The following is a 27,466-nucleotide window of genomic DNA, read 5'->3' as shown; positions in this document are numbered from 1 at the left end:
CAACCACCGGGCTTGCTGCTTTTTGTTTAATTCTTTTGACGTACAGTAAGAAGAAAAAGAAAAATATTTAGCTGTAATTGGCTGAAGATGCAGACAACAGTTGTCACCACAACATGTAAAATACTCCTCCAGTAATTTATGACAAATCAGGTCGACGGTGGAACTGCTCAAACTGCAAGACAGCAGACCAAACCTTCAGGCATGCCACAAAGTCATGTGATCGCCAGATTATTGATGACCAATGTGGGACTAAATCCAGTGTCTGCCCATTGTATACCAGTAGTTCATGAATTACACCAATCGTCCCAATGACCCACATATAGATTTGTCAGATGAAACATCAACACACCTCTCAACGCTTCATTCAAACGTTCAGCCTCATTCTAACAAGCTGAGTTCTACTTAGGGACTATTTAATGTCTCATTTGCTTTGATTTATGAATTTCGTAATATTGTCCACAAAAATGTTTTATTCCATGCTCTTCTGACCTCTTCGTTAGCATCTATTAGCCAGGCTAATCCTGTAGCTGCTGTTGTTGCATAATGAAGCAGATAAATAAAGCCTTCGGGCAGATCTATGGAAATCTCTGACACGAACATATGGGAAACCAGTGACCAGAGAAATTCAACCACTGAAGTTGACCTGACATGCCTGGTTGAAAAAGGTCAATCAATAGAATCCCAGAGCAGTGACGAGGAGGAACTGTGTGGTTTGTTATGGCTGGACAAAGAGAGCAGCCAACAGCTAACAGGAAACAGACAATGAGTTCTGCTCACTGCCGGGACACACCGACCTGTGTGTGCGTCTGGAGGGGATGTCTGTGTGTACGGGTTTGTATTTTGGGTTGGGATAAGCTTTTGAGGGTGTGTGTCTGTTTTCTTATCTAATTGTGCGTATGAATCTGTGTGGCCTCGGATGCATTTGTCTATTTATCTGCCCATTTCTTTGTGTGCGAGTCTGTGTGTGTTTTGGGTGGGTTGAAGGGTGGGATCGGACGACTAAGACACGGGAAGACGTTGAATCACAGAATCGAGCTCGCTGTGTTCTCTTCCAGACTGCTTATGTTGGGACTGACTGTGTAGTCTACACCAGCGGCTTTCAAACTCTGAACAGCACGTCAGTGATTTTAAAATTGTTTGGGTGTTTTGTCTATATGTCTGCAAATATCTGTGTATGAATAGATGGCAGACAGTGTGTGATAAAATCACCCTGTTTATGGGATATTCTGAGGCAGAGTATTGATGGTGCAACATGAAAAAAAAAAATAGATTAATGAATTCTGTAACTCCCATTTGTAATCTTTGTGTTGCATCTACAGTTACCATAATTTGGAAACAGGAAGTATAATTCTGTATATTTGTGGCACCACTACAAGTACGCTGTAATAGCTATTAGCACTTCCTGTTTGCAATGAATCCATGGATTTACAGACAAGTATAACCAGATCTTTGATATTCAAGAAAACTTAAGACTTTATGATTTTCAGGCAAGCTCTGAAATTACAAGGAGCTTACTTCTATGATGTCAGTGACTTGTTGGATGTTTATTTGCAATGCACATGAGAGATGAGGATGATATCTGTGAAGAATATGAATCAAAAATATGTGTATCACACCTATGTGTTCTTTTGATTGCATTGTTTCTTTAGTCCTTAAAGAACTTTAATGGTATTGTTGTTTTCAGGCTTTCAACTGTCATAGTTTGAAAAACTCTGGTATATATCTATATGTCAGTCTATAAGTATCATCAGCTGAGACGAACAGAAGGAGCGAGATCTGAAATAGACGTAGCGCTTCACTATTGAGCTTTTTATTCTATTTTTACAGCTGCTACTACTGAGTGAACCTTAGACTGTGGTTCGTTCATATTATCTTTGGCAAACAGGACCAAAAACATGACCGGCACGCTCCTCTCCATCACATGTTGTTCTCCGAGGAGACACGTTTCACTGCATGAAGTGATAGATAGCACGAGACAAGCATTTTGTGAGCAGATCCCTCCATTTTCCATCTTCAAACAAATTGAACTAAACTTTTACATTCCTGAGCCGACTGCAAACCGACGCCACCGACCGGAGAATGCCTTCTCTAATGGTGTCTTCCATTTCGGTTTCTGGGCAATTATTACCATGAATCTCCCCAATATTATGTAATTATCTTGGCCCTGTCAGGCAAAATTTGCTTGAGGATTCAAACGATTTCCACAAAGTGACAAGAGTGTAATTTCAAATTTATATGAGCCGATGGTTCCCATGTGCTTCAACCTTTACAGCAGAGTGTGTGCTAAAAGGGAAATGGACCCATTATGACAGAGGGGAGGATGGCAGATTCTCCCTAATAACTCTGCTGTAATGGTCCCCGGGACCTGTGAGTCATTGTACTGTCTCCAAAATATTACTGGAGCTACTTGGCCATCTTTAGGAGAATTGCAAAAGCCCTTTTGATAAGGCGTCTTTTGGGCTCAAAAGAAAAGAACAAGCCCAATTAAGTCCTTCTCAGAGCTTATCTGGCCTCAGGGTATGTGAGTCATCACCCCCGATCAAGTTGTGAACAAATCACAGAGTCATGCAATACTTTTCTTTTTTACCTCCAACGGTGATGAGCGTGACATAATTGCACATCTTGTACAACCGCACCGTGTTACTGGGCCAACAAACGTGACCACAACACGCTCTCCTGTAATTATCAAGGTGAATAATCCAAGTGGGCGATTTAGATAATTGATCAAGCATGAATAACTGTTTTATTCTACATTCTCAAATTGTAAGGATTTGCTACCATTCCATATTTGTATAACTTTAAAGCAAATAAATCCGGATTTTGGACTGTTGACAAATTTGAAAGTCAACATTTGGGTATGAGATCATGTGAACTTATCTCAAAATAGTTGTATAAATGTAGGGGACTGAAAGAAGCATGTATTACCATTTTCTTTTGCAGATTTTCTAAATTCGATGAAAAAATGTTGGTCGAACATACATCTTTGGCCCTGGGAGATTTTTCACAATTAAAAACAATCGTTAATTGCAGGTCTGAATCTACTAGCTATAGTCAGCTGCTATTGCTGACATAAGCGTGTGACCTGTAAAGCTGATACTGGCAATCAGGCCTCCTGGAGTGCTAATGTGATGTCTGCTAGCCGACTGATGGGAACATCCTCTTCTGGCCAACCGGATTCCAGTTCATCAGTCTGCCTGCTGACCCTGCAGCCCGTGAACTGTGATCACCTGCCAAGAGCGTTTCCATTGAAGCCAGGCAGCGAGTGGGAGACCGGCCCGGTGTGTGATTTACCCCCCGCTGTGATTTTATTAACCTGATCTCATGACAAAGATCCGATGGCACACGGACATAAACACACGTGCACTCGCAGACACGTGTTCCTTCGCTCTGAGCGATCAGACATCAGCTAAGGGAAGTCATGCACACACTTAGCCAACAACAGCAAACATCTGTGGTCATCAGTAGTTGCGAGGAGAAAATAGATTTTTATCAAAGATAAACTTGCAACCTCACCATGTGTGTGTGTGTGTGTGTGTGTGTGTGCACGCACGTGTGAGCCCTTTTCAACTCTTTCCAATTTTCCGGAAGTCAGCTGGAGCCTCCCACTGCTCTGGGCCCCAGCGGATGACTCCTTATTGTGGGTTTGGAGCCCTGGAGCAATTAGATGAGTTTATGGTAAGCGCTAAGAAGCGGAGAAGCTTGTCATTCTGTCAGAGCTGATTTCCCCCTCTCTCCAAATGCCGACCTCTCAGGGCTGCCAAGGGTGGACGTGGGCCATGGCCACGCAGGAAGAGGGAAGCGGAACATTTTTTCAACCGAGCAGCGATTCTGTTCTTACTTCCTGTAAGTGCAATTTGTTGCTAAGCAATCTGAGCCACAGTTTGTATATGTTTATATTGATGAAGTTACATTATGATGCATGCATTTTAAGCAGCAACACAAATCCCCCAACACTGAACCCCTTGCTACAGTTTCTATCATCATACAACCAAAGTGCTGTGTGATGTTGAAGGCATTCATTGGCTACAGAGGGACTTTGTATAAACACACAACATCTTCTAACGACTAAAGCAATAGCATCGAACAATGAGGTATCTTGCCGTGGCACGACAAAAAAAAGAAATCTTTCCACAAAGTAAAAACACATTTTAAACAGTGAGAGCACTAGCATAGCATTCCCTACATGAATAAAAAAAAATCATCTATGTTGCACCTCCCCACGCAGTCCCAAGAGCGTTTCCCAACACTGTTGATGTCTTTTTTCCAAGTGCAGTGCCAACAAAATACTTCATCCGCTCCACCTCTGAGGCCTGCGTATCCTCCTGAGTCTTTCTACGCGATTCACCTCTTCAAGTATTCGCTGGAAAACTAAATAAACATAGTTACACAATGGAAAGGGGGTCTTATGTAACTGACACCAGCCATGCCGTGGCACAAATGTAACACTTTTCACGGCCTTGAACTTGAATACTCCCCCAACTCCCCCTCCCCCCCACACACAATACATATACAACATCAACCTGCTCTACATGATGTAAACATCTTTAGAGATCCAATGATGAAGAAATACTGCAGATGATGATGTCATGGTCACTCATCCTGCAAAGTGTTTTGTCTTTCACACATTACCACTTACAATAAATCTGTCACTGCTGTGAGCGCAACTTTGAATTTTTCAACCTGGACCCAAAATTGCCACGTTTTTGTGTTCAAAATATACAACAAAGTAAGAATACTGAAAAGAGCCTGTTGCTGCCTGATATTCAGATTACACAGTGGAGATTGGATTGGATCAAGCAAATGATGAGGAAAATTGTTTTTATTTCTCTGTAAATTCCTTTCCCTAATGATGTCAAAAAGTTGTAATATTAATCTGAGACCTGCACAAGCTGCTGGAGACAGCATTATCCATCAATACTACCAAAGTTAGTCTTTAATGTAGCAGTAACGCAGCTTTTAGGCCGTGATGAGTTTTCTCATCATGACAATGCAGTCAAGCTATGGGAGTCTGAAACTTCCCAAAAATCTAATGCCACTTCTCATCTATGATACATTGAAAGTAGACAGTTACTTATATCTAAAGGAACATGATCATCTAAAAGTGTAGTTTTCCTAATTTAAAAGTAGCAGTCTTTATTGTTAATTTTAGTACTTCAGCTGCTGGCAATAAAAAAGTGTTCCCCTCCGCTTGATTGTGGAAGTCAGGTGTACGGTGTGCCACAAAACATTTGAATCTATGTTTCAAATATTTATAGTACACTTTCTATTTGTATACAAGCTTTATTGTTGACAATATATGCTGTAGGAACGCAACAATTGTCTTAAGTATCAAATTATTTGCCTTTTGTTGTTTATTATATACATATTATCTATATGTCAAAACAAATTCACAGAACCCCAGTTGTCATCTTCAAATTCATTGTTTTTGTTCATATAACATTTGAAGTATAAACATAGAAACGTCTAACTGCAGAGCTGGAACCAGCATGCGTTTGGCATCACTTAAACAACGGATTATCTTCTAATTTCTTTCGACAATCGTATTATTGAACGAACCCTTTCAGCGTTGACACGTCCGTGCTGGGTCTGCGTGTGATCTGTGCGTGACTGAGGAGATCGGTCGGCGGAGAAGTAGTGTGTGTTTTCAGTATGATCCTTGGCGTGAGAACAGACCGAGAGCGGACATCACACCACACTGTGACAGGCGAGGGCAGACAGGGGAGGCAACACACACCTCCCTGCCCGGCCCTGATACCTGCCCTGCACACACACACACACACACACACACACACACACACACACACACACACACCTTAACCGTCATGCACATGTCACTGTATGCATCCACACATACACTACTCTTTAAAACACGTGGCGATTTACACACCAGATTCAAATGATCCGAGGCGTGCGGTGGCGTACGCTCCCACATATGAGGATCATCAAACTGCAGTCGGAGATATCAGAGAACTCAACCACTGATGCTTGATTACTTTGGCTGCGCTGGCGTCTTCTTCGAGTCCGAGGACTCCTCTCTGCGTGTCAGTCAGTGTGACATCAGAGGTGGTGGAAATATTGGCAGACGCGACTCAAATTGCGTTCGGTATTGAACGTGAAACGTTGACGTCGACATGCATATACATCACCACGAGTCGTGGAAATCAATCTGCATAGCTCCAAGCTGGAGGTCACTGCTGTGGGGTGCATATCGGTACTGTGTAAAACAGAGTTAAGGCTTAATTTATTGGCTGAACCAACAAGCTTGGCTACGCACTCACACAGTGGTATGATATACTGGTGGATAGCTTGAAAAATACAACCTTAAATCCTGGCAGTGAACAGCATTTCCCCCCAGTGTGATAGTTCTGTTTTCTTTGGCCCGTTAAAAAGAACTTCCAAAGAAACTGTTTGACTCCAGAATAAAAACTCCATTCACCTTCATTGTATTAAGGTGGCAGAGACATTGTAAAAATGGATGAAAATTAAAGCCCAACCTGTCTCTATGGCTTTAATAAATCAGCAACTCAGTTCCGATGCAGCTGCCAGACACGACTGTAACACATGCACAAATTGCACGTCGGTGCGAGAGATGCGACGGAAGAGCAGCCTCCTCCCGATGCTCTGAGAACATTGTTGCACCCAGTTGACACATACTGTCTCCTGACTCACCCTCATGTGGGAACCAGACACCTGAGTCTCATCGCGTCTGAGAATGAATGGACTCGCACCCCCCCTCCCCCCCCCCCACACACACACACAAAGTGAGAGTGTGTGTGTGTGTGTCACCATGAATGAGGATGCAAATAGGCACATTTCTGCAACTAATTTACGCGGACTAACAAGCAGTATGCTTATACGATGAAAACAGTACTGCTCCAAATGTGTGAATGAATATTTAGCCGATATTTAGCTACCGGACTGATCAGCATTGATCAGAGTTGCATTGTGGGTAACATAATCGACAGGTTTGACGAGGAGGAAGAACGATTTTAGTGTTTTCTTTTTAGATTTTTTTTTAACTTAAATTGCGGGCTTTCAAACCAAAACAATGAGCTGAAAGATGCTCCACAGAGCTGAGGGGAGTTGGCGCTTGTTCATATAAAAGCAGTGAATGCAGCTTTAAGTAAAGCTTCAGTTTAGATATTTTAAATTGAATTTTAAATTAAATCTATGGACAAAGATCATCCTGAGAAGCTTCAGAGTGAGGCGTCTAACAGTCTATTAGAACAGCAATTTAAAATTCAAATTCCTTCACCATCAGACCATTGATATCAGCTTATGTCTTATTCATTATAATACCTCAGGAAAAGAAATGAACAGAGCCGCCCTTGCCGCGGCTACTGAACGAGCACTTCTCTGCAGATAGCATCCGGTGCATAATGAATGCTTTCTTCCTGAATCCTCTGAATCACAGGATCATTAGCATGGCCTCTGTTGACCCCACTTGCTTCAAACTGCTCAGCGATTCATGCGAATCATTTCGTCTGAGGGAATGAAGATCACAGCGGTATAGAGCAGAAACAGCACATCATCCCGCTGAGAAAACCAATGATGACTCCAAGTCGAAACATGTTGCTCTCGCTCAACATTTTTGTATATATATGAAAGTAAGACCAAACAGATGCTCTCATTACTTTGGCCAATATTTGGTCCGTCTGGTAAATTCAATTAGAGAGTGCCCCGTGTTTTGAGATAATTAAAAACTACTCTGCAAATAGCATTAGTGCAGACCGAATGATGGAGCGGAGAAAATAAATGCTAACTCAGAGATGGGCGGTCCTGGAGCAGAAATGACATCTGAGATATATCGCTTTCGTCAAAGACCGATGAGTAGGCTTTTCCAACTAAGAGGGGAGCAGCCGAAGTTCATGCAGTGACGGGAATACTTTCTCCACGCTGTGATGGATGGGCCACAACTTGAGAGAAGAAATGTGAAGCATGCATCGAAGACAAAAGGGCTCACGTTGATGATGAATTATCATCTGTCTGTGATTAGTGAATATGTCAACAAACGCATGAGATGCATTCCTGGTTATAGGCTGAATCGGTATGAATCTGCAGCGCAACAGTTGGGGAAATTTCATTTTTGCAGGCATGAAACAAGAAGACAACAGATAAGAAGTGATGAGGGGATTAAAGTATATGCTGGAGCAGGCAGGCAGGCAGGCAGGCAGCCAGGCAGGCAGCCAGGCAGCCAGGCAGGCAGCCAGGCAGGCAGCCAGGCAGGCAGGGATGGATGGATGGATAGATGGATGGATGGACAGTAGGGGTGTGAATCTTTGGCTTCACAGCGATTCGATTCGATTAACGATACAGTAGTTGTCAATTCGATTCAAGGCCGATTTTTTTTTGTAACGATTCGATTCGATTCAGTAACTTGTAACCAAAATTCTATATCCATTAAATAAACATGCAATAATGCGAGTGAGACTAATTGTATTTTTCTGAAAGGTGAAAAAATAACATATTTATTCGATAAAAAAAGTAAACCTGCATAATATTTTATGCTGAATACAAAAATGTAATTAAAATATGCTCGGTTATTTTTAACATTTTCAGTAGACTACATGCTGGCAGGGGAGAGAGTGTCTTAAACGTATTAAAACATTAATCATAAGTAAGAATCACGATTCATCCGATTGCATTTATATCGATTATTGGTGAAGCCAAAACGATTCATTCTATTTATTTATTTTAGCAGATCGATTTAGTAGAATCTATAGGACTGACAATCGATTCATCGATTAATCGAATGAATCGTTACACCTCTAATAGATTGCTTCACGTTCCCGTCAGAAGTATAATTTTTGGCTTTGTGCACCGAGAGTGGAACAGAGTGGAACAGATGTTAAAACAATGGGGTTAATTGGGGTATTCTGGAGGCCTCGCTGCTACAGCAATGTACAAAATGTGACTGAGCCTTTGCTTTAGCTTGTCCTCACAGGTCGCCGTCCAACAACGAGACACGAAATTGACTTGACCGGGTGTGTGCCTGCTGTCTGCATCAGTGGAAAAAAAAAAGGACAGCCTGGGGGGTGAAATGCAAGTTTGTTTGCAGGTGAGAGCTTTTCTACGTGTGGAATTTAGTATGCATCCGTATGCACACTACGTGTCAGCTCAGGATGAGTGTCTTTTTGTTTGTTTCCCACCGTTCAAACAAAGCCCAGTCATGCTGGGAATGACTAAAAGGGCGTGAGAGGGCAGTTTTATTTGAAGGTGTGTGTTGAAATGGATGTGGGCATCATAGCGATGTGTCATCGTGCATCAGGTCTGGTTCACGTGAGCTTAACCTTGACATGAAAACAGAAAGCCAGCTCAAAATAATTGTGATTCACTATATTCTCCCCATAATCATGAAAAGGTGCTTAAAACTCTTAGAATCACTTTACAAGACTTTTTAAGAAACATATATCTAAAATATATAAATGTATAGAGTACATGTATGCATATACTGTAGAAGTTTAAATATTTAAAGCGAAAATACATAGTGTGTCGATATGTACATATGTATTGGTACAGTTATGTTTCTCTATTTATATGCTTATACGTTTATATATGGCGCCATTAAAGATGTAATTATTAGTATTGTTGTACATATGTGTTATTGTTAAAGAATAGTTTTTTTTAATCAGTTATTTTATTTATTTAATTTTTTTGTATCATTGTTTGTATGATTACTTGCCATGGGGTTTGATATAAATAAACTGAACTGAAATAAATATTTTTTACTTTTTTTCTAGTGAAAATCCTTTTTAGTGAACAATGAAATCAGGCTCTGTTTTTTACTTTCACACCATGACGACAAGCTAGACGGCTTTTTCAAGTCACTTGTAACGATATTTCTGATAATCCCGATAATGGAACATTCACCAGAATGATTATTGCGAGTATGTTTTTGTTTTTTTATCCAGATGTGTGCCAAAATCCTATACCGTCCCATCCCTAGTGAAAGGTGAGTGAAATTTACATTATTATTATATGTTATAGTGGAGGACTGTCATGAGGAAAAAACGCTTAACAACTACATCATTTTAAGGTTCTTAAAGTTAATTTTCCAATTGTGACTTATCTCCCTTGTTTTTACTATGACGATACAATTGGTTCTTTCTACAATTGGATACAATTCTTGTTCAATATTTCGTTGCTTACTTCACTCTTGATGTGGCTCCAAGTCACCAGGAGCGCTGCTCTATTTCACAGACGTAGTGCCAAAAACCTGAAGCAGTTTCAACCGTGTTCTTTCACAACCCTGCCGACTCTACACATCCGAATCGTGTGCAGAATTTGATTATTCCAGCTAACGTGAGCTCATTGGAAAGTAGACGATTTAAGTAAGTAGTCTGATGGTGGGTTCCTTTGATGCTCTGTCAATTTAAAATGCCGACTGGGGCGAAGAACGCGATCACGTCACCCTCCTGCTGATAATTACAAGTAGGACAGGAGGAGTGTTTTGACAGGCTCACACCTGTTAGTCGGAGGCAGGACACATTTTCATGTTCTACTTTAAAAAGAATGCTTTCGTCTTCGTCAAACAGCAAAACACACGTCTGCATTTCAGTATTCTACTTAAAGCATTTGGACGGTCTCGGTTACCGCTGCGACTAATGATTCTTTTCCATTAGCGATCAATTGGTTGCCTTTAAAATGTCAGAAATTCCTCTCACAATTCTCCACATCCCAAGGTGACATCTCAAAACTGCTTGTTTTGTCGACTCATCATACACTGTGTAAGTTTGTCATTTTTAGCTACTGCTGGATGCCAACGTTGCTCCATCTACTACTTCCTCAATGAAACATCTCGACAACTACCAGATAGACTGCAATCAAACGTGGTTCACACTCGGGATGAATAGTTAACAACTTTGGCGATCCCTTGAGTTTTCATCATCAGGTCAAAATGTCCAATTTGTCCGAAACTGTTGATTGATGACGAAATACCTACAAAACGAATGTCATTCCCATCAGTTGCAGCTGTACCTTCTGTTAACTGCTAATTAGCACATGTTAGCATGTTAGCATACTAAGAAGTGAACCTGCTATGCATGCCGCCTTCTTGAGATCAACATATTAGCTCCGTCGGTGCACCACTTCCTTAGACACGGGTGTATTTTGTTGTCAGCACCTGACGGCAGCCAAATCCCATCAACAGGCCTCCAGATAAAAACGACAGACGGTTGTTGTTGTTGTTGTTGTTCTGTGTATTTAACTGCGACTGTCATCTGGACTGACAGCAGCGACTGATGGTTTATAGCCTGCAAGACGTAAGAGAGTCGTCTTGGCTCCGCATTTTTCAGCAATCAGTGAAGTTAATGTTGACAATTTGGATCTTTCCCGGAGTGTGTTGTTCTTTAAGAGTGAGAATGAAAGGAAGGGAGTGGAGTGAGAAGACAAAGAGTGACAGAGAGAGAGAGAGAAAGAGAGATTATAAGAGCGAACAGAGATTTATCTCAGTTATTCTTGACAGCTTTCCACCATGTTTACAAAGTGCAGCAAAATGTGGGAGACACAATCACAGTGTTCCCACTGAAGTATGTGTTTGGTCAAAGCGAGGGCCACTACTGAGTACATCAATGCAATCCTACTGCATCCACTGAGTTCTCAGTATCAGAGGTGTTTGTTGCCTTCAAACAACATCGGTCAATGCTCTCTAAACAAAATAAATATGGCCAACAGGAAGCCTGCAGCCAATGGCACATTATTCTCATTCTTTAAAGCTGTGCTTTAGTAATCCTCAACAGGAAGCAAAGGTCAATGAGGCCGACCTTCAGACTTTGAGACACAACAAAGCCTGAGAGAAGCTCTAGTGTCTGTTCAAGTTTGAAAGTTATCATGTTCAGAGGTGATACATTACCGAACAACCTGCTCCACTACACAAAGGCAATACAAACATCCCTGGAAAAATAAGAAGTGCAAATTGCTAAGCAATTTATGATTAATGTTTTTACCTTGGAATAGCTTTTTTCCACCTTAAAGGACCCAAAATCACATTTACACAAATGTAATGTGTCTCTGGGAGCCACGTCTCCTACAGTGTCTCCTATCAGGTTACTTTTCTTTGTATTTGCACAATTATGAACATGATTCAGACAGCAGGCAAAAGCTAGAAGGAAAAGAGATAAAGATGAAAAGAAGCACAACATTTTATTAAAAACTAACTCATATCCCCAAACCTTCATGTGGAAAAAAAAAACAGGTTTTGTCTCTGGCTATGCTTGCGCCCTCTCTGACCTTAGCGTGACTTTTCTCAACACCACCATGCCTGGCCCACTTCCTGTGTCTTCCACTGCTCCGTCTCACATACCAAACCAGACATTCACACACCCACAGTGACGGCTGAGCGTGACCCGGTCATCCTGCGAGGCTGAGAGGAGTTCCTGTTCATGAGAGTCGCGCAGCTGCCTCGCAGGCTGCTGCACTGTGCTGGGTTGGAGGGGTTTGCCGTGGTTGAATAAGAGGCAAAAAATAAATAAAAGGGAGCGGGGTCTAAGGTGCCGGCGGGATGGGGAGGGGAGAGCTCGCTGGTCTATTTGTGTTCTTTAACACTTCCTGGGCACGTGTTGACCAACTCAACCAAAACATATGATGCTGAAACAAGAACAAAAACTGACCTGGAATGCGTTTGCACCAGTTTTCATTACTAAGTTTGTGTTTTAGTCCTTCATTAGTCGGCTTGTTTGAAACTAGTGACTTACCAGGTTTGACATTTTATAATGAATGTCAGTTAAGGGGTATTCCCTCATTTCATTGTGCAACATGAGCTAATGCAAATGTATGCCGATGCATTTGAGTGCCGTTCATAGTTATGGTCGCACCGACTGAAGACATAAGATGCAGCTCAGCAGACCAACGCGTTGCATGTTCTACTATCCAACGTGTACAATAAAAATGGAGGAAGGCCGTCAAGAGCTGGTAACGGAGACAAATACTGATGTTAAAAGCCTATATGATGATGTGCAGTTCTGAATTTAGACTCACATCGTTGAATATTCCTTTTGAAGCGTTACCTAATTTAGTTTAGGTTTGTAAAGGTGAGAACGGCATAGGTTAGCTCCAACTCAAAATATGGGAAACCAGTTTAAGATGTCTGGCTCACTGCCAAACTGTTTATATTGGAATTCAAAAACGTAATTTCCAATAAATTATTATATTTTCTCAGCAAGCACGGTGATTTATTATCGCTAGTATCATATAATAGGAAGTGTAATTGATTCTTCCTGTATTGCAAGTGGTAACCTATATTGTTCAGCCAAGGAGGGATTCTCACTTTTTCACCGCCAGACCGTCTACGTTGTTAAGTGGTTGATTTGTGGAAACACAGATCATGTGTAACCGCAATCAGCTAAACCCGAGTTAGACCTCGGACGACAACGCGATTCGATATCCATCGTAAGAAAATGAATCAGCCGCGGAGGAACGGGCGAGCAAGCAGCACGGCGATGTTACAAACGAACACGCCAGACGAGGAGACAGACAGACAAACAGTGAGAGGAAGGGCAGCTTCAACGTGGAAGGAATGTGACAGACGGTCTGGGAAGGCGCGTTGACCCCCGGCCCACACGCTACTGGCGGGTTCCAGGTATCTCACCCTCCTCCGCCATTCACACACGGATGCCAAGCCTCCGTGAAGGAAAGCAGGTCGGTTCCGTTTGGGAAGTCATATAAGAGCCAAGAGGACGGGGAGGAGTCTGCATCTGCAGGCCGTCTAGTCAAAACAGGGCTTCTGTGCTGTCTGCCGTTGGTTTTGGGGGGGCGTACATGTGGCACGGCCATAAAAGGGGCCCAAGCGGACGTATAAACTGCGAGGACTAAACCTAAATATTACGTCTATAAAAACATGACCTAAATATTGTGTCTGTGAAGCAGAGTTTTCCATCCTGACTCCAGAAAGTACACCTACATTGACACCTAAACCTTTTTACACTTGTGATGACAGATTTTTTAGAACCTTTTAATGACCATTATTTTCCAAGGCTCAGAGAGCTTTACTTACAGTAACTGCTTACAGCGGCGCGCTATTATAAGATACAGTAAGTGTCAACGGGCACTTCCAAAACAGATAATAGCGACACTTAAAGTCATCATAGCGTCTGGGGCAGGACAACTGAGTAGTAACCATTTCACAGTGGATTTAAACTGTTTGTACAGTTGATGAAGTGGATTTACTTGTTCTTAGCTGTATTAGTAAAAAAAAGTGGGAGTGGAGGATCAGAAAGGGATTTTCTTTTTAGGCCATTAGGTTTGTCTGTCAAACAAAGAGACTGCCAGCACAGCCTGGAATACAGGATATGAAAACAGAGGAAGGAGTCACCGAAACTCGGAGACAGCCAAAATGATACAAGGCAGTTTATCAGAGTTCAGCAAAAATCACTACTTGGCGGCTGGATTTGAGAGTTTATTTGTGACCTAAAAACAACTGTAAATAGTTGCTGTACTTTTGTTCAACAACAAAAAACAATTTGAAGAATGCTTCCAGAAAATATATTCATACAAAATGTATTGAGCCTTTAATAAATGCACATCTATTCTGTAATATTCACAAACAAACAAACTCAAACCATTTATGCTGAAGGGAGACGATTACAGTTCCCAATTCTCTTGCAAAACTTCCCTCCATAGGTTATTGTCTTATCTGTCTTGGGGCTCCATTAAAATGCCGGTGCAAGGCTTGCTGCAGTTGCAATGCTAATTTCATCACTTTACAAGTCCAATTTGTTTGCTTGTTTGGTCCTTTCGAGGCTCCAGACAACCTGTGAGTGCAACGAGGAGGCACAGTGAAAGGTTTGTCAATGCAGATTAGGCAGGGAAGAGAACTCTTGGAAATAGTTTTGGCATGAAATTAGGCTTAACTTTGTGCCCACCGCGTCTTGCAAACAAACACAAAGGGCTTTTTTTAGGGGGGGTTTATCTGGTGAAGGCAAACATGCATACTTAGCATTTTTCACTTTGACATTGGCATAGCTAGTTACAAGAGTTTGAGTCTGGGGGACTGGCCCTTTAAGTGCCTGGTCTGAAGGTGGAGGAGCAGCAGATGGACTGTGATTGCTCAGCTCTTCACTCTGTCACACTGAGTGAACCCAGATATCTTGTGGAGGAATCTCATTTTGGCCACTTTTGTTCAACATGACACTTTGTTTTTCCCAGCCACTGCCACAAGCTTATAACCACGGTGAGAACATTTTGGGTCTCAAGTTACTCAGATGAAGGTAAAGCAGCACTGTAACCACATATGTGTACATAACATGCCCAGTATGTACTGAAAACAGTATAATCAACAGAAAATATTTGAGAAAACCATTGTGCTACCTTTTTTTTTTTAATTTCTGGAAATACCAATTCCTGAACTACTCTACTTGACTCTGCCATGGACAGGCACCAGACAGGAACAGGGATGAGGAATTGCACATGAATCTCGGGATCATATAACATGGGACCAAACTGCAGATACTGCTACTTGGCACTCTGATCTGTGTGCTACCCAAACTGACTCCAGTAACTGTCCCTTTATAATACCTCAAATTCTCAGGCTCAACACCCTTTGAATAGCCTTTTACCCTCTTACTTATGATGGGGTAAGGACACCTGAAAACCTTTCCATGAGCTGGTGCTGAAAAACTACCAATAAAGTATGTAAGCAAGCAAAAACATGTGAGTTTTGATTGGCACAAGGAGTGCCAGCAGTTCAGAACTTGCATCAGAGCATCAACCGAGATGATGCTCAACAACAAAATTAAATGTGAATCCACATCCACACACCATATCCGCAGTGCACTCACCTCCATAAACACTTTTTAACTAGACTATGAATAGGCTCCCCTTTAAATGTATTGATAAGTTATTCAAACGATGAAGGTGACAGGAAGGAAAGTTTGGCAACGTTTGCTACACTAACTACACAACAAACTATATTAAATGTGTTTGAAACTGACTGTGGGTCAGTCCTGTAATCACATTGGTTGTGTACAAGATGAAAACAAGCATACAAACGGTTTGTTCCATAGGAGCACAGAAAGCATAGCTTGCTATCTAAGTGGTATTATTTATTCATCATATTTGGATTTTGGAGGATTTCAACAATGCATCTTTGAATTTGACGGCTGCCTGTATGTATTTGATTGCTCCCGTATAATTTTACAAATGCAAAGGTCATCTTTAACTCTGCAGCTCTGCATCCAGCTTGATGAACAGTTTCAGCTTATCATACTTGTGTTTATTATTGTGGAATAATTCACTTTGACTCTTTGTTGGAGTGTTTCCAGACAATTCTGCAGTCTGCAGTCAACAATCACGCAGTCCATTTGGACAAGCATTTTCCCTGATAATAAAGCTTTTTATGTCACAGCCAAATAGATGAGATGCATCCTGCAAATAAGACATTTTTAGTACCTTATTGCAATCCATATTGTCTTATGGAGTTGGACAATAATAATGAACTGGATACAATCAATTACAAAATGTGATGGCGTAGATAAGGATCAAATTGTGTGATCGAACGAGTTCATCTCTTCTGCGGTGACTACAAAACGATCAGACCAACCTGAGGCTGAGCCGAATAAACCCACAACCAAATCCCACAACATTTAAAATGGGCTAGTGATAAAGAATATCAAGTGATTCATTCCAACAGAGATAAAACACCTATGAATTCCCACATCTATTTAACTCAACATTATCTGATCCAAAGAGTTTAAAAAAGCAAAAGTTTAGAGTCTCCCCCCCTCGCCGGTACCAAGGACGTGGACCGAGTCCAAGTTTTTACTGGCAGCACATATAACAATCCTGGCAGATGACAAAGTAACCTGAAACGAATGAAGATTAGAGAATTACTCACTTGACAATAGAGTACATTAATTTCTGTTCCTACAAATCGACTTCTAAAAGTGTCCCAGGGTGTGGTTTGGGGACTTCTCTCACCCTGTGCCTACGAAGATGTGCCTACTGATTAGCTACATGTAAGTTAACAACTGTCCACTGGGGGAAACAGAGAGGTGAATGGCACCCCATCTGGGAGGGAGGGACAGAAGAAAGATGGCGAGCAGGTCAACGAGGGGTGTCGACAGAGAGGGGGGGGCGATGAAACCGAGTCGAGCTACGACTTAGCTGGCCGGTGGGTGCTAACGTAACTGAAAGCCGCACAACTTTCCCAAGAAAAATAATTATGAGTTGTTACTTGAAACGTTGACAAGCTAGCCAGATGAGCCGCGCAACATGCTAATGCTAACTTTATCAAGCAATTCGGCAATATTTACATTCAAGCGATGTATGAAACTGGCAAAACTTACAGCTTCAAAGTCTGTAGTTGGGTATCGAGCTAAATCCAGATGCGTAGTGACTCATGTTGACGAGGCTGTCTTCAGTGAAATGATACATACAAACATTTTCCAACGATGGGCACAACGCCATCAACAATGATGCTAATCCGCTGGTTATGGACTTCCTCCGACGATGGAAGTACATGCAGGCGTTTATCTGGATTGTTGTAGCCAACAGAGCAAGTCGTGTTTGGCTCTCTTCGGCACATCGTTGTTGACTGGAGTGGATAGAAATCTATTGTGTGTGCGAGACTACCTAGCTGGTATAGACATTCTTTTAGATAGCTTGGGGGTCTATAGAGACACCAGGGAGAAAGGTTTAAAAACCATAACAAGTACATTTTACATCATATGGGACCTTTAAAAACTGTGCTATTTTGATCTTAACTTAGCTTCTCTGCACATTGTCTCCTTACAATCCCTGACTCCTGGAGACCAACAACACAAAGGAAGAGGAGAGGCTCTCCCCTTGAACTTGATGTATTGATGGTGATCTTAAAGAGACTCCAGGATTGGACTATTTTAATCGTTTTTCTTTTTTTTTTCAACCATTCTTTTTATTTAATTATATCTCTGTAAAAATCTGAGTGCTCCCCGGTAGGAACATCAAAGAAAACACAAATTAGAGGTCTCACCCCGTTACACAAGCAGTGACAAGCCTTTTATTTCTAATTGCGACTGAAACCAACTGAATCTTACCCCATAGTAGGGCTTGGCATTACATTGGCATCAGTGAATGGAAGACAGAGAGGGATACACACACATATACAATATATATATATAGCCCGGCAGAACATGCAGTAGCTGAAAAGCCATAGTCACTCATTAACCTTTTAAGTTACAAGTCAGACATCATGTTAAATTCAACCAGGATGTTCCATTCTCTTGAAATCATTAGTGAACCAGTAAAACTAGCAAAAAATTGCAGATTTTTCTAGCTTATCTTAAGGGGTAGTGTTCCCCATTCATCTAGCAAATGGTGCTAATTATTCCAACACAGGCATCTCTTAACAACACGATGCTATACTTGTAACTGACCAAGCAAACACAGGCACATCTACAGGAAGTGACTGATCACAAAACTGTAGTTCAGCTAGGATTTATTCTCAAGGCTGATAAAAAAAAGACTAAACTGCCGTTTCCCATTTTCATCATTTGTCAGGTCAAAAAAGACGTGCCTAATAATTACGGCGCCGTCTGTTTGTAGGTGAAATACGAGTCACCGCTTACCCGCCATAAGTGTGCATACTACTTAAAAACACACATGAGCAAAGTGCGTTATTTACTGCTGAGAGATATGCTCCTGCACCACTGATAACTGCACCTTATCTGTTGCCATTGCAGCTGTTGTGAACAGCAGGCTATATAAAGAGTTTGAGGAAAAACTTTAACACAATGAGAAATGTTATAAAAGGAAATATAAATACCCCATAGTGCTACTTTGGTGATAATGGCTGCATTGAGATAATTGCGTATGTTCTGTATCACCAGGAACAACCTCTCAGGTCGCACACAGACAAAGTGCACAAACATTAATATCACTGAAGGTGAAATTCAGAGCATTAATATAGCAGCAAACAAGGCATTTACATGCAAATATATAGTGGAGTTATGGCATCCTGAGGAGAGGATGAAGACATACACCTGTGTGTGTGTGTGTGTGTGTGTGTGTGTGTGTGTGTGTGTGTGTGTGTGTGTGTGTGTGTGTGTGTGTGTTCTCTGTGCTTTGTTTACATTTGTAGCCGGTCTGCATGTTAGCGACCAGCAATCAGAAAGTATTACGATATCTGTCCTTATAAGTCATGAGAAATACTGTATAATGTGTTATGATGTCATAATGTTATGAAGTATTATGAATATTTCTGAGTGTGTATAACATTTATTATACATGCAGTGCTATAAGCAGATAATCACTTTATATATGTTCATAGTGCATTATACAAATAGGTTTCTTATAAAGTGTGTAGTAGATAGTTGGATAATTGGAATCCATCTATGATTGTTTTTATAAATGCATCACGGGGGTGGGGGGGAATCACAATTTAAATATGAGAAAGGGTTTTGTCAGAGCGCTGATGGCGTGTGCATATGCATGCAAATGCCGAACTTGTATCATGTTCAGAATAAATGAAATGTGGTGGCTGAAAGCAGCAAGCTTTTCAATCAGTATCCCTGCCTCCAGTGAGGCTGGGGACCATTAGCACCAGTGAGCCAAACAAAGTGACTCTGATTTGATATGACAGGGGCTTTCACAGAAGCCGTCCTACCGTTTCAACCGTCATTCTTCCACACACGCACACACACACACACACACACACACACACACACACACACACACACACACACACATACGACTACCCTACAATGCAGCCACGCTCACCATATACGTGAATACACTCACACTGTTGCTTTGTTTTCAAAAATGGTCTTGATTAATTTAAGCAGTCATGCAGCTCCTAAAACACATGTCTGTATTTTCTCTTTTCTTCCTCTGTACTTTGCAGATGAGCCTCATCAGCTAATTACTGAGTGAATTATGACATAAGATCTTCTTGGACACTTTAAACAAACATGAATATTATTGACAACTGACATAATGGACAATGAATGGTCCATCAATCACCAAGAAGAGCATTAAGTAGACTATAAACATGCATAGATAATGAATCATTTACAAAAAATGTTTTTGCCGTAATAAGAACATGTAGGTTATAGTGTAGCATATATATAAAGCATTGTCGTCTTTAAAATGGGCGTTGCCTATGCCTCATCACCATATCCCTTTGTATGGGCTGGTGCACAATATGGTTAAAATGTGGTCTGATATAGCACAGCAGGTGATAAATAGCCTCCAGCTTCCAGATATGTAGGTCTCCTACAGGATAAACCCCCCGAAACTTACTGTGTGATAATAAAATATACATATTTTATTTGGCGTTAAACATCTGGAGTGAACGCTAATTGACTTTTATAAACCCTTGTTGCTCATAATCATTTCCACAAAGCCACCTTCATACTGTATCACACAACACGCACCCTCACGGAGTATTTAATTGCACGCCGAATGACAGCCTTCCGCTCCACTTTCACATCGAACTTTGTTTTGTTTTTTCCCCCTCTTATTTTCGCCGTATTTGAACCATCACGCTGCGGAAGCTGACACTTTCCCCTACCTCTCTCCTCCTGCTCTCTGCCCCGGGTCTGGTGATGAGCGCCGTGTCGCCGCACACCACGGCCGCGTCCTCCACGAACACGCAGTCCGGGAGCGACTCGTCCGCGGGGAGCTCGACCACCTCGAGCCCGAGCCTCGTCCCCAGGACCTCGACGTACGCCTCGTGCTCCCTCCGCGCCTTGGCCAGGTCCACCTCCGAATTGCCGGTCCGGAGCGCCTCCTTGGCCAGGGACGCGGGGATCCCCCGGACAACGGCGTGAGTGTAATGACCGAAACCTGTCATCAAACCAGCCATGTTTTTTTTTTTGCTTTTCCTTTGATTGGCACGTTCAAAATCTGAGATGAATAAAAAAATTAAAAAATGGCTGAAAAAAAAGCACTCTAACAGACAACTCGAATAGAAATGACGATGCGTTAACCCGATGCTGTCTGCTTTGCTTAGTTTGTTGGGTTTGTATTCTTTGTTTACTGTAGCCTGCTGCACACAGTGTCAGTCAGCCCTGCTCCGGTCTCCAGGCGAGGGGACAGCAGCGCCTCGGTGACGCGCACCGACCGTCACGTGGAGCCGACGCGCCTGTCAGCCGCGCGTGAGGCGCTCAGCCCAACAAGTGACAGCCATACACGCGCTGAACATGGCTCCATCCGCTCCAACGCTGGATCAGCAGCGCAGAGGCTGCGAGTCAAACCGTCGCACGCTTTAAAGTCATGCAATTAACGTGAATTCTGACCAAGCTGATTGATTATTTTAGTATTTTATCAAGCAAGAATGCCAATCACTGCCCTTTTCAGATTCTCAGTTTGAACCATTTTCTGCTTTTCTTTGTCTAGTGTGACAATAAACTGATCATCTTTGGGTTTAGGTTGGACAAAACAAGCCTCAACAATGAATTGATCAGACGATTTTATTAGCCAATATTTATCCATAACGGATGTATTGGTGTCATCGATCTGTTGTCTAATTTGAACAGATATGGAAGCCTAGATTTTTAATGGTATATAATCGAGATCAAGCTTCATGAGGCTGTATCAAATTGGTGAAATTACAAAGACGCTGAACGGGATCATACAATTTGCATAAAGCAAGAATGGCAGCTACATAGTGATAACTGTCAGGCATGCAACACAGGGGACAAGTTACAGCAGGGGCCCCGGCAATTCGGTCCCTAACCGACCCAATTTCAGAAGAGGGCGTTATTTGCTTTACAATTGCAAATATGAGGCTCAGGTTGCATTATGGCACCAGCAGCCTGTGGATTGCTGCTGCTAGCCATGGGTAAAGTTGCTAATGTTGCTTTGGTGGACAAACAAATATACATTAGTGTTACGCCCCTGCAAAGAAGGAGGAAATAATCACGAGTGATATTGTGTTTCGTTTCCTCAGTAAGGACTTTACTAGAAGTGTATGAAAACATATGGATAATAGTGCAAATGCATTCCAATATGTGTATAACATTACATGTGCGCTCACAGTCGACACAATATGGCAGCGGCATACGGAGTGATTATGTCCTATGCTACCAAGTGGGGGACCACGCTCACACACACACTCACACACACCCTCGCTAGACTCTGCAAAAGTATACTCATATTTACTCAAGAATGTGGCACCAGTTCACAAGTCTAGATTCAGTCAACAATCCAGTTTCACAGTCCATGTGCTGTTGTTTGGCCAAGGTATCAACAGTCCATAAACAGTCTTCACATAGTCTGGTCTAACAGTCCATAACAACTGTCTGTGAAAACCATGAATCCATGAATTGTCTCTGTTGATGGTCTGTAGAAGAAGTCTGCAAAAAGTCTGGTTATATTTACAAGCTGTAGAGTCAAGCTAGTTGAAGTCGATGCATACTAGGTGGCTGAAAAGTATGGCTGTAATGGTGGCAGCCAGGAGGCCAGTACTGGGGCAGGGTAGACAGGTAACAGCTGTGGTGGATGGATGTTGTTGCATCATTCTGTGTGAGAACTATATCCAATGTGTTATAAGGAGCCACATTAGACCATAAGGGCGAGATTGTGTGTGTTCAGCATATACAATTAGGGAATCACATTACAAACAGTTCTATTGTATTCCCTGGGCAGGATGCAGGTGATGGGGTTGTTGTCACTAACCACAGTAAAGGTTGGAGCGTAGTACAACTAACCACAGAAGTTGTCAGTGATTGTTAGAACTAGACATTCTAGCTTGCCTGCATGGTAGTGATAGTTTTTCCCAGCTGTTGTTAATGTGCGAGAGCCATAGGCAATGACTCTAAGCTTGCTATCTTGTTGTTGATAAAGTACTGCTCCCAAGCCTTGGCGTGACCCGTCAGTGTGTACAATGAATGGCTGGGTGCAATCAGGGAAACCTAAGGCAGACAATCAATCAGCTGTTCAACTGTCTGCTGGTGCTTTTCGGTCCACATGATGAGATTGTTTGAGGGGACAACGTGGCTCACTTTGTCTTTGTCTTTTTTTGGTTGTCTGGGATTTCTTTATGGTTTGATTTCAGGAGGTCATAGAAACAGCTGGCCTTCCTGGATAAGTTTTTGATGTACTGCCTGAAGTAGATGAGTAGACGAAGCATGTTCCTCAGATGGCTGACACTCTAATGTCTTTCAATGCCCTGACTGCTTCAAAAATCAGCTGGATCCACTCTGCTGCCCTCTGCAGAGACTATATTCTCCCCAAATAACAGACCTGAGGTTTAAAGATATCACATTTACTTGGCTTGAATTTGATGCCATACTCTCTAAGGCGTTGCAACACTCTTCTCACAATCTTCATATGACTGTGCTATTGGATCATGGAGGTAGCCCTTCATCTCCTGATACACTGGCCTAGGCCAGCCTATATGTGCGTTTGACGGGTTCAGGACCTTTGAGAGAGATGGACATTTGCAACCTTTCAATGCAGCCAATATCATTGTCTGATCTTGAGAGAAGGAATGACACTGTCCCCTAAGCATCTGTTCAACTACCTGTCTCTGATCGCCATTCAGGTGACTTAAATCTACTGGTGGATGCCACTGTTCACTAGCATTACTTTGAGTTTGCAGGCTGGTGTGATTCACTGACACTGGAATTCTTTCAAATTATGGTTTGCACTGTGTCAAAGCTCAGTTGGGTTAGAAACATCAAGTAAGATGGCTGGGCAAACACCTTTCCTAACACCTTTCCTAACTCTTCCTAACTGTGTCATAGAGCTTGAGACCGTCTGACCACTGGCGGTTCAGGTCCAGCTGAAATAACATGGTCATGTCATCTTTAAAGGGCTGGGCATACACAACACTCAAGCTGTATGCTACTGTGTTTTGGCATTGCAACCATCTTGCCCCTAAAATGACGAAATTCCAACCCTGATTGTAACATGTCAACTTGTCATAAAAGAGCAAACATAAGAAACTACGCAGTCCAACACTGGGCATCAGCCAGGCATGATGGGAAATGTGGGCCATCTCTGTTTCTACAGGACTCTCAGCGCTGGCAGAGTGCCCAACACAGCTGAGATGGTTTGGAGTCGAGCTGCTGTCTTCAGCTGAGCTCAGGCCAGCCGTGCGTCCTGCTCGTGCCCTGACTGAGCACAGGTCACACATCATGGAAACACCGTTCAAAAATGGCAACAGGGCGAAATTGCTAATCTGCGTTCGGGGACAATAAGTAAACAAGCTAGGACACATGCCCGGTGACACGGGAGGTCAGGAAACAGTCGCTCGTTTCCTCTTTTTTGCTCTTCTTCTCTGAGCCTGACTTTTGACATGTTCTTTATATATGTTTATTTAGGTTTACATTTAAGTTTACTGTTTCACTGCAATGACGTCATTTTTGCCAATAAAATATCCTTCTTTGTGTGTATACAATCCCTCAGATGTTGTTATAAATCACAACACATATACACAGTATCTTAAGGTATATGAGAATATTGGCTGATATATCTATATTGCAATTTTTCCCCACATCGGGATCGGTAATAAAGAAATCAGTATCGGTGGGGCTCTAACCATTAGATAAAGTTATTTTCACAATCTGGAAATGTGTTTTGTAGCCAGGGCTCACTTCAAAACAGAATAGAATAAGACACTATCATGGACACATCAAGATAATAAAACACAGAACTAGAGCAAGTAGAGCAGAGGCTAAAGGGACATGGACACCAATCATGCTCACATCTTCTGCCCATGTGAAAAGATGGACATATAATGGGAAATTATGACATTTTAGGTTGTATCTTGGTGTGATAATAGAAGTATTTATGTCTGGTTGCACACACAATCATTGAAAACTGTTGGAGCCTCCTATGTAAAATGGATGGACATAGTAATAATATATTTGTATGTGTAAAACTGTGTAAAACCCAGGGGAAACAACCGGGGGAATGGATGACCTTCACTCCAAATAACAAGGATGTTATCATAATTGCATCTGCATACAAGGACAAAACAACTGTAGAGGAAAAAATGAATACCCACTTGACTGCCATTCTTTGTTGATGCTTTGTCAGAATGACGTTACAAATAAAAAGGGAGAAAGAAAGACTACAACACTTGGCAGCCTTTGTGAGATAATGTACACAAACTTCAAGGGAAATATATATATATATATATAATTTTCCCTCGAAGTTTATATAAAAAGTTTTCAACTAATAAAAAGGCGGATATGTGCTTGTCCTGCAGTGTGAGACGTGTAGGGCAAGGAGAGTGTGAAAGGAAGAGCAGTGTTAGTAAGTGTGTGTGAGTGTGGTAGGAGGAAGGGAGGGGGCTTATATTCCCTATGGTGCCATCTATGGAAGGTTCTGGGCCGGGTGAAACTGTCTGAATGGATGGAATGTTTCTTCAGACGTCCCAGAAGCACATTCTTCCACCGCGGGACCTCGGTTTGTCTTTTCTTGTTCCAAATTCACTCAATTATCCCCGACTGCTCTAAACATTCCAGGAGCCCCACATTCCTTTTTCCACTCCAGCCAGGATCACCAACCACCACCACCCTCCTCCCAACACTAACACCTGCCCCCACCCAGACTTCTCCTTCCTTTTTCTTTTTTTTTTTTTCCATCATTCCTCATCACGGATGGACGTGGCCCAAGAAAAGACCCTCTCTTTCTCTTCTCTCCACGCTGAGGAATTTGGGTAACTTTAGATGAAGGAAAGCCCTCATACTTCAGGCACACCTGGCTGGTACATTGTGCAGCTATAAAAGAAATGAGTGAAAGCAGACGTGATCCTCCAGCTGCGGATGAAGCGGCACCAAAGAGCAGCACCTCTTATTCGCCTGGTGTGATTGGACTCATGATGAGACGCTAGACGTCTACGGTGACACACGTGCATGATTATACCAGGTGCACAGAGTATATTAAATTGAGGCAGCCAGGCAAATCTATGAAGCTAGTTACCACAGAATACAGTGGTGGAACAGCATGGCATGAAGTGATAAAGAACTGATGTTAACTAGATGGAGAGTTGTATTTTAGGAGTAGATGCAGTAGCATTTATCAGCACATGTTGTTCAAAACTAGTTGTTTAGCTATTTAAATGCACTTAGACTCAACATTTGGTTGGAAGCTAAAATGACCTTGGAGCTGTCGAAAGGCATTAGTTGAAAGGCCTTGTAGTTAAATCACAAACTAAACATGCAATAGATATAAGTACATAGGGAGGTATACAACATGTCCTTCTACTGCTGTAAATACGTACTAGTGCCAAATGTGTACAAATCCTCTGGCAATAGTTTCCAACATATTTTTTTCTTTTGGGATTAGAAAGACGAGATAAAATATCCAGCATGTTTGAGTTAACTGAACCTATTTCACTAAGATGACAATGTTAATCTCACTTTGGTGTCACATTACAAAAAAAAAAAACTATGGGAGAGTTGCAATTTGCTTATTAAAATAAAATATAGTCTTGTCTCCAACATTTGCAAGATGTGCATATGCCAACACAAGGGAGAGGGATATGGAGTCTCTAGATCCTAGAACACAAAGTATAGCCAATGTGATGCTGGAGTTGGATATTAAAAAATGGCCACCGTGCATGAATGTTTGTTGGTCTATACTGACTTGACCCATAATAAATTGTTTTACAGGGCCTGTGGCTCAAGAGGAAGAGAAGGTCATCTACCAATCAGAAGATAGTTTGTGGATCCTCAGCTCCTTCACTCCACTAAGTGTCCTAGAACGCCATATAAATGCAAGGTCATATCCAAGAGGATGACGCAGGCGGTAAAACAAGGACTATTATTTTCCTGTTTTTGCCAACACAGGAAATAACTTCGTCGTCATTGGCAGTGGTGTGTTAAGTGGGATGTCTTGTTTACCGCACCTTCCTGAAACCAGACATTCCAAGCAACTTTCAGACGTTAGCTTTTGCTGAACAACTATGCGACCTCTAACTCTGACTACATCCTGTTAGCCATATCCCCGCTCAGCGGAGACCCACAGTCAAAGCAGGTGTCAACTGTCCTGAACATCACTGAAAACACTGACAGGAGATGTGCTATAAGCTGGCTGCATGCACAACATCTCAGACAGAGGTGGACTTGTGTCAAGTAAGCATGAGCGCTCTGCAGCTGTAAGCAATAACTGTCCAAAAATGATCTTGAGGGTAGAAATGACACAATAAATGGGGCCTCCTTAATAATGTCAAAATCACAAATTGCTTCGACTGCAACCTTTAAAGCAATTTTAACAAAATGATGTTCATTTAGATAGATCTACAAAGTTCTGCCTTATCGGATCTACATATCTTCAGAGCCTGACTCAGTGTTTTAATCGCCTCTGCCCCCGTTCACACGAGAAGGACCCATAACTCAGCAGACTTCCTGCTGCTCCATCGGCCTGACAGAGAAAGGAAGTGTTGCTAGTACACGCCGCATACCAGTTATGACATTTATCTTGAATATACTACAATGGAATCTGTTGTTTAAACGTTCCATCTGTCACTTGGACATAAATGGGAAGGCTGAGGGCCGCTTGCCACATACTTTCCCCGAGAACCGATTCCGAGGGCCGCTGT

The 27,466-nt window shown here is 42.1% G+C and overlaps 1 protein-coding gene across 2 annotated transcripts in view; it reads right to left on the bottom strand.

The window, feature by feature from the left end:
* Positions 1 to 27,466, bottom strand: part of ddah1 (dimethylarginine dimethylaminohydrolase 1) — a 77,723-nt gene that overhangs the window by 48,728 nt on the left and 1,529 nt on the right. The window contains exon 1 of one of the 2 annotated variants that reach the window (XM_084011309.1): positions 20,483 to 20,922. The exons of the other annotated variant lie outside the window; for it this stretch is intronic. Within the exon in view, the coding sequence (XP_083867435.1) occupies positions 20,483 to 20,776 (294 nt within the window). The 5' untranslated portion in view covers positions 20,777 to 20,922. Of the gene's footprint in view, positions 1 to 20,482; positions 20,923 to 27,466 lie in introns of those variants that run through there. 2 annotated transcript variants of the gene reach the window in all.

The sequence above is a fragment of the Eutrigla gurnardus genome (genome assembly GCF_963514095.1).
Source record: "Eutrigla gurnardus genome assembly, chromosome: 6".
Lineage (NCBI taxonomy): Eukaryota > Metazoa > Chordata > Actinopteri > Perciformes > Triglidae > Eutrigla > Eutrigla gurnardus.
Note: the sequence above shows the minus strand (reverse complement) of the source record. Positions and strands in the feature narration are given on the sequence as shown.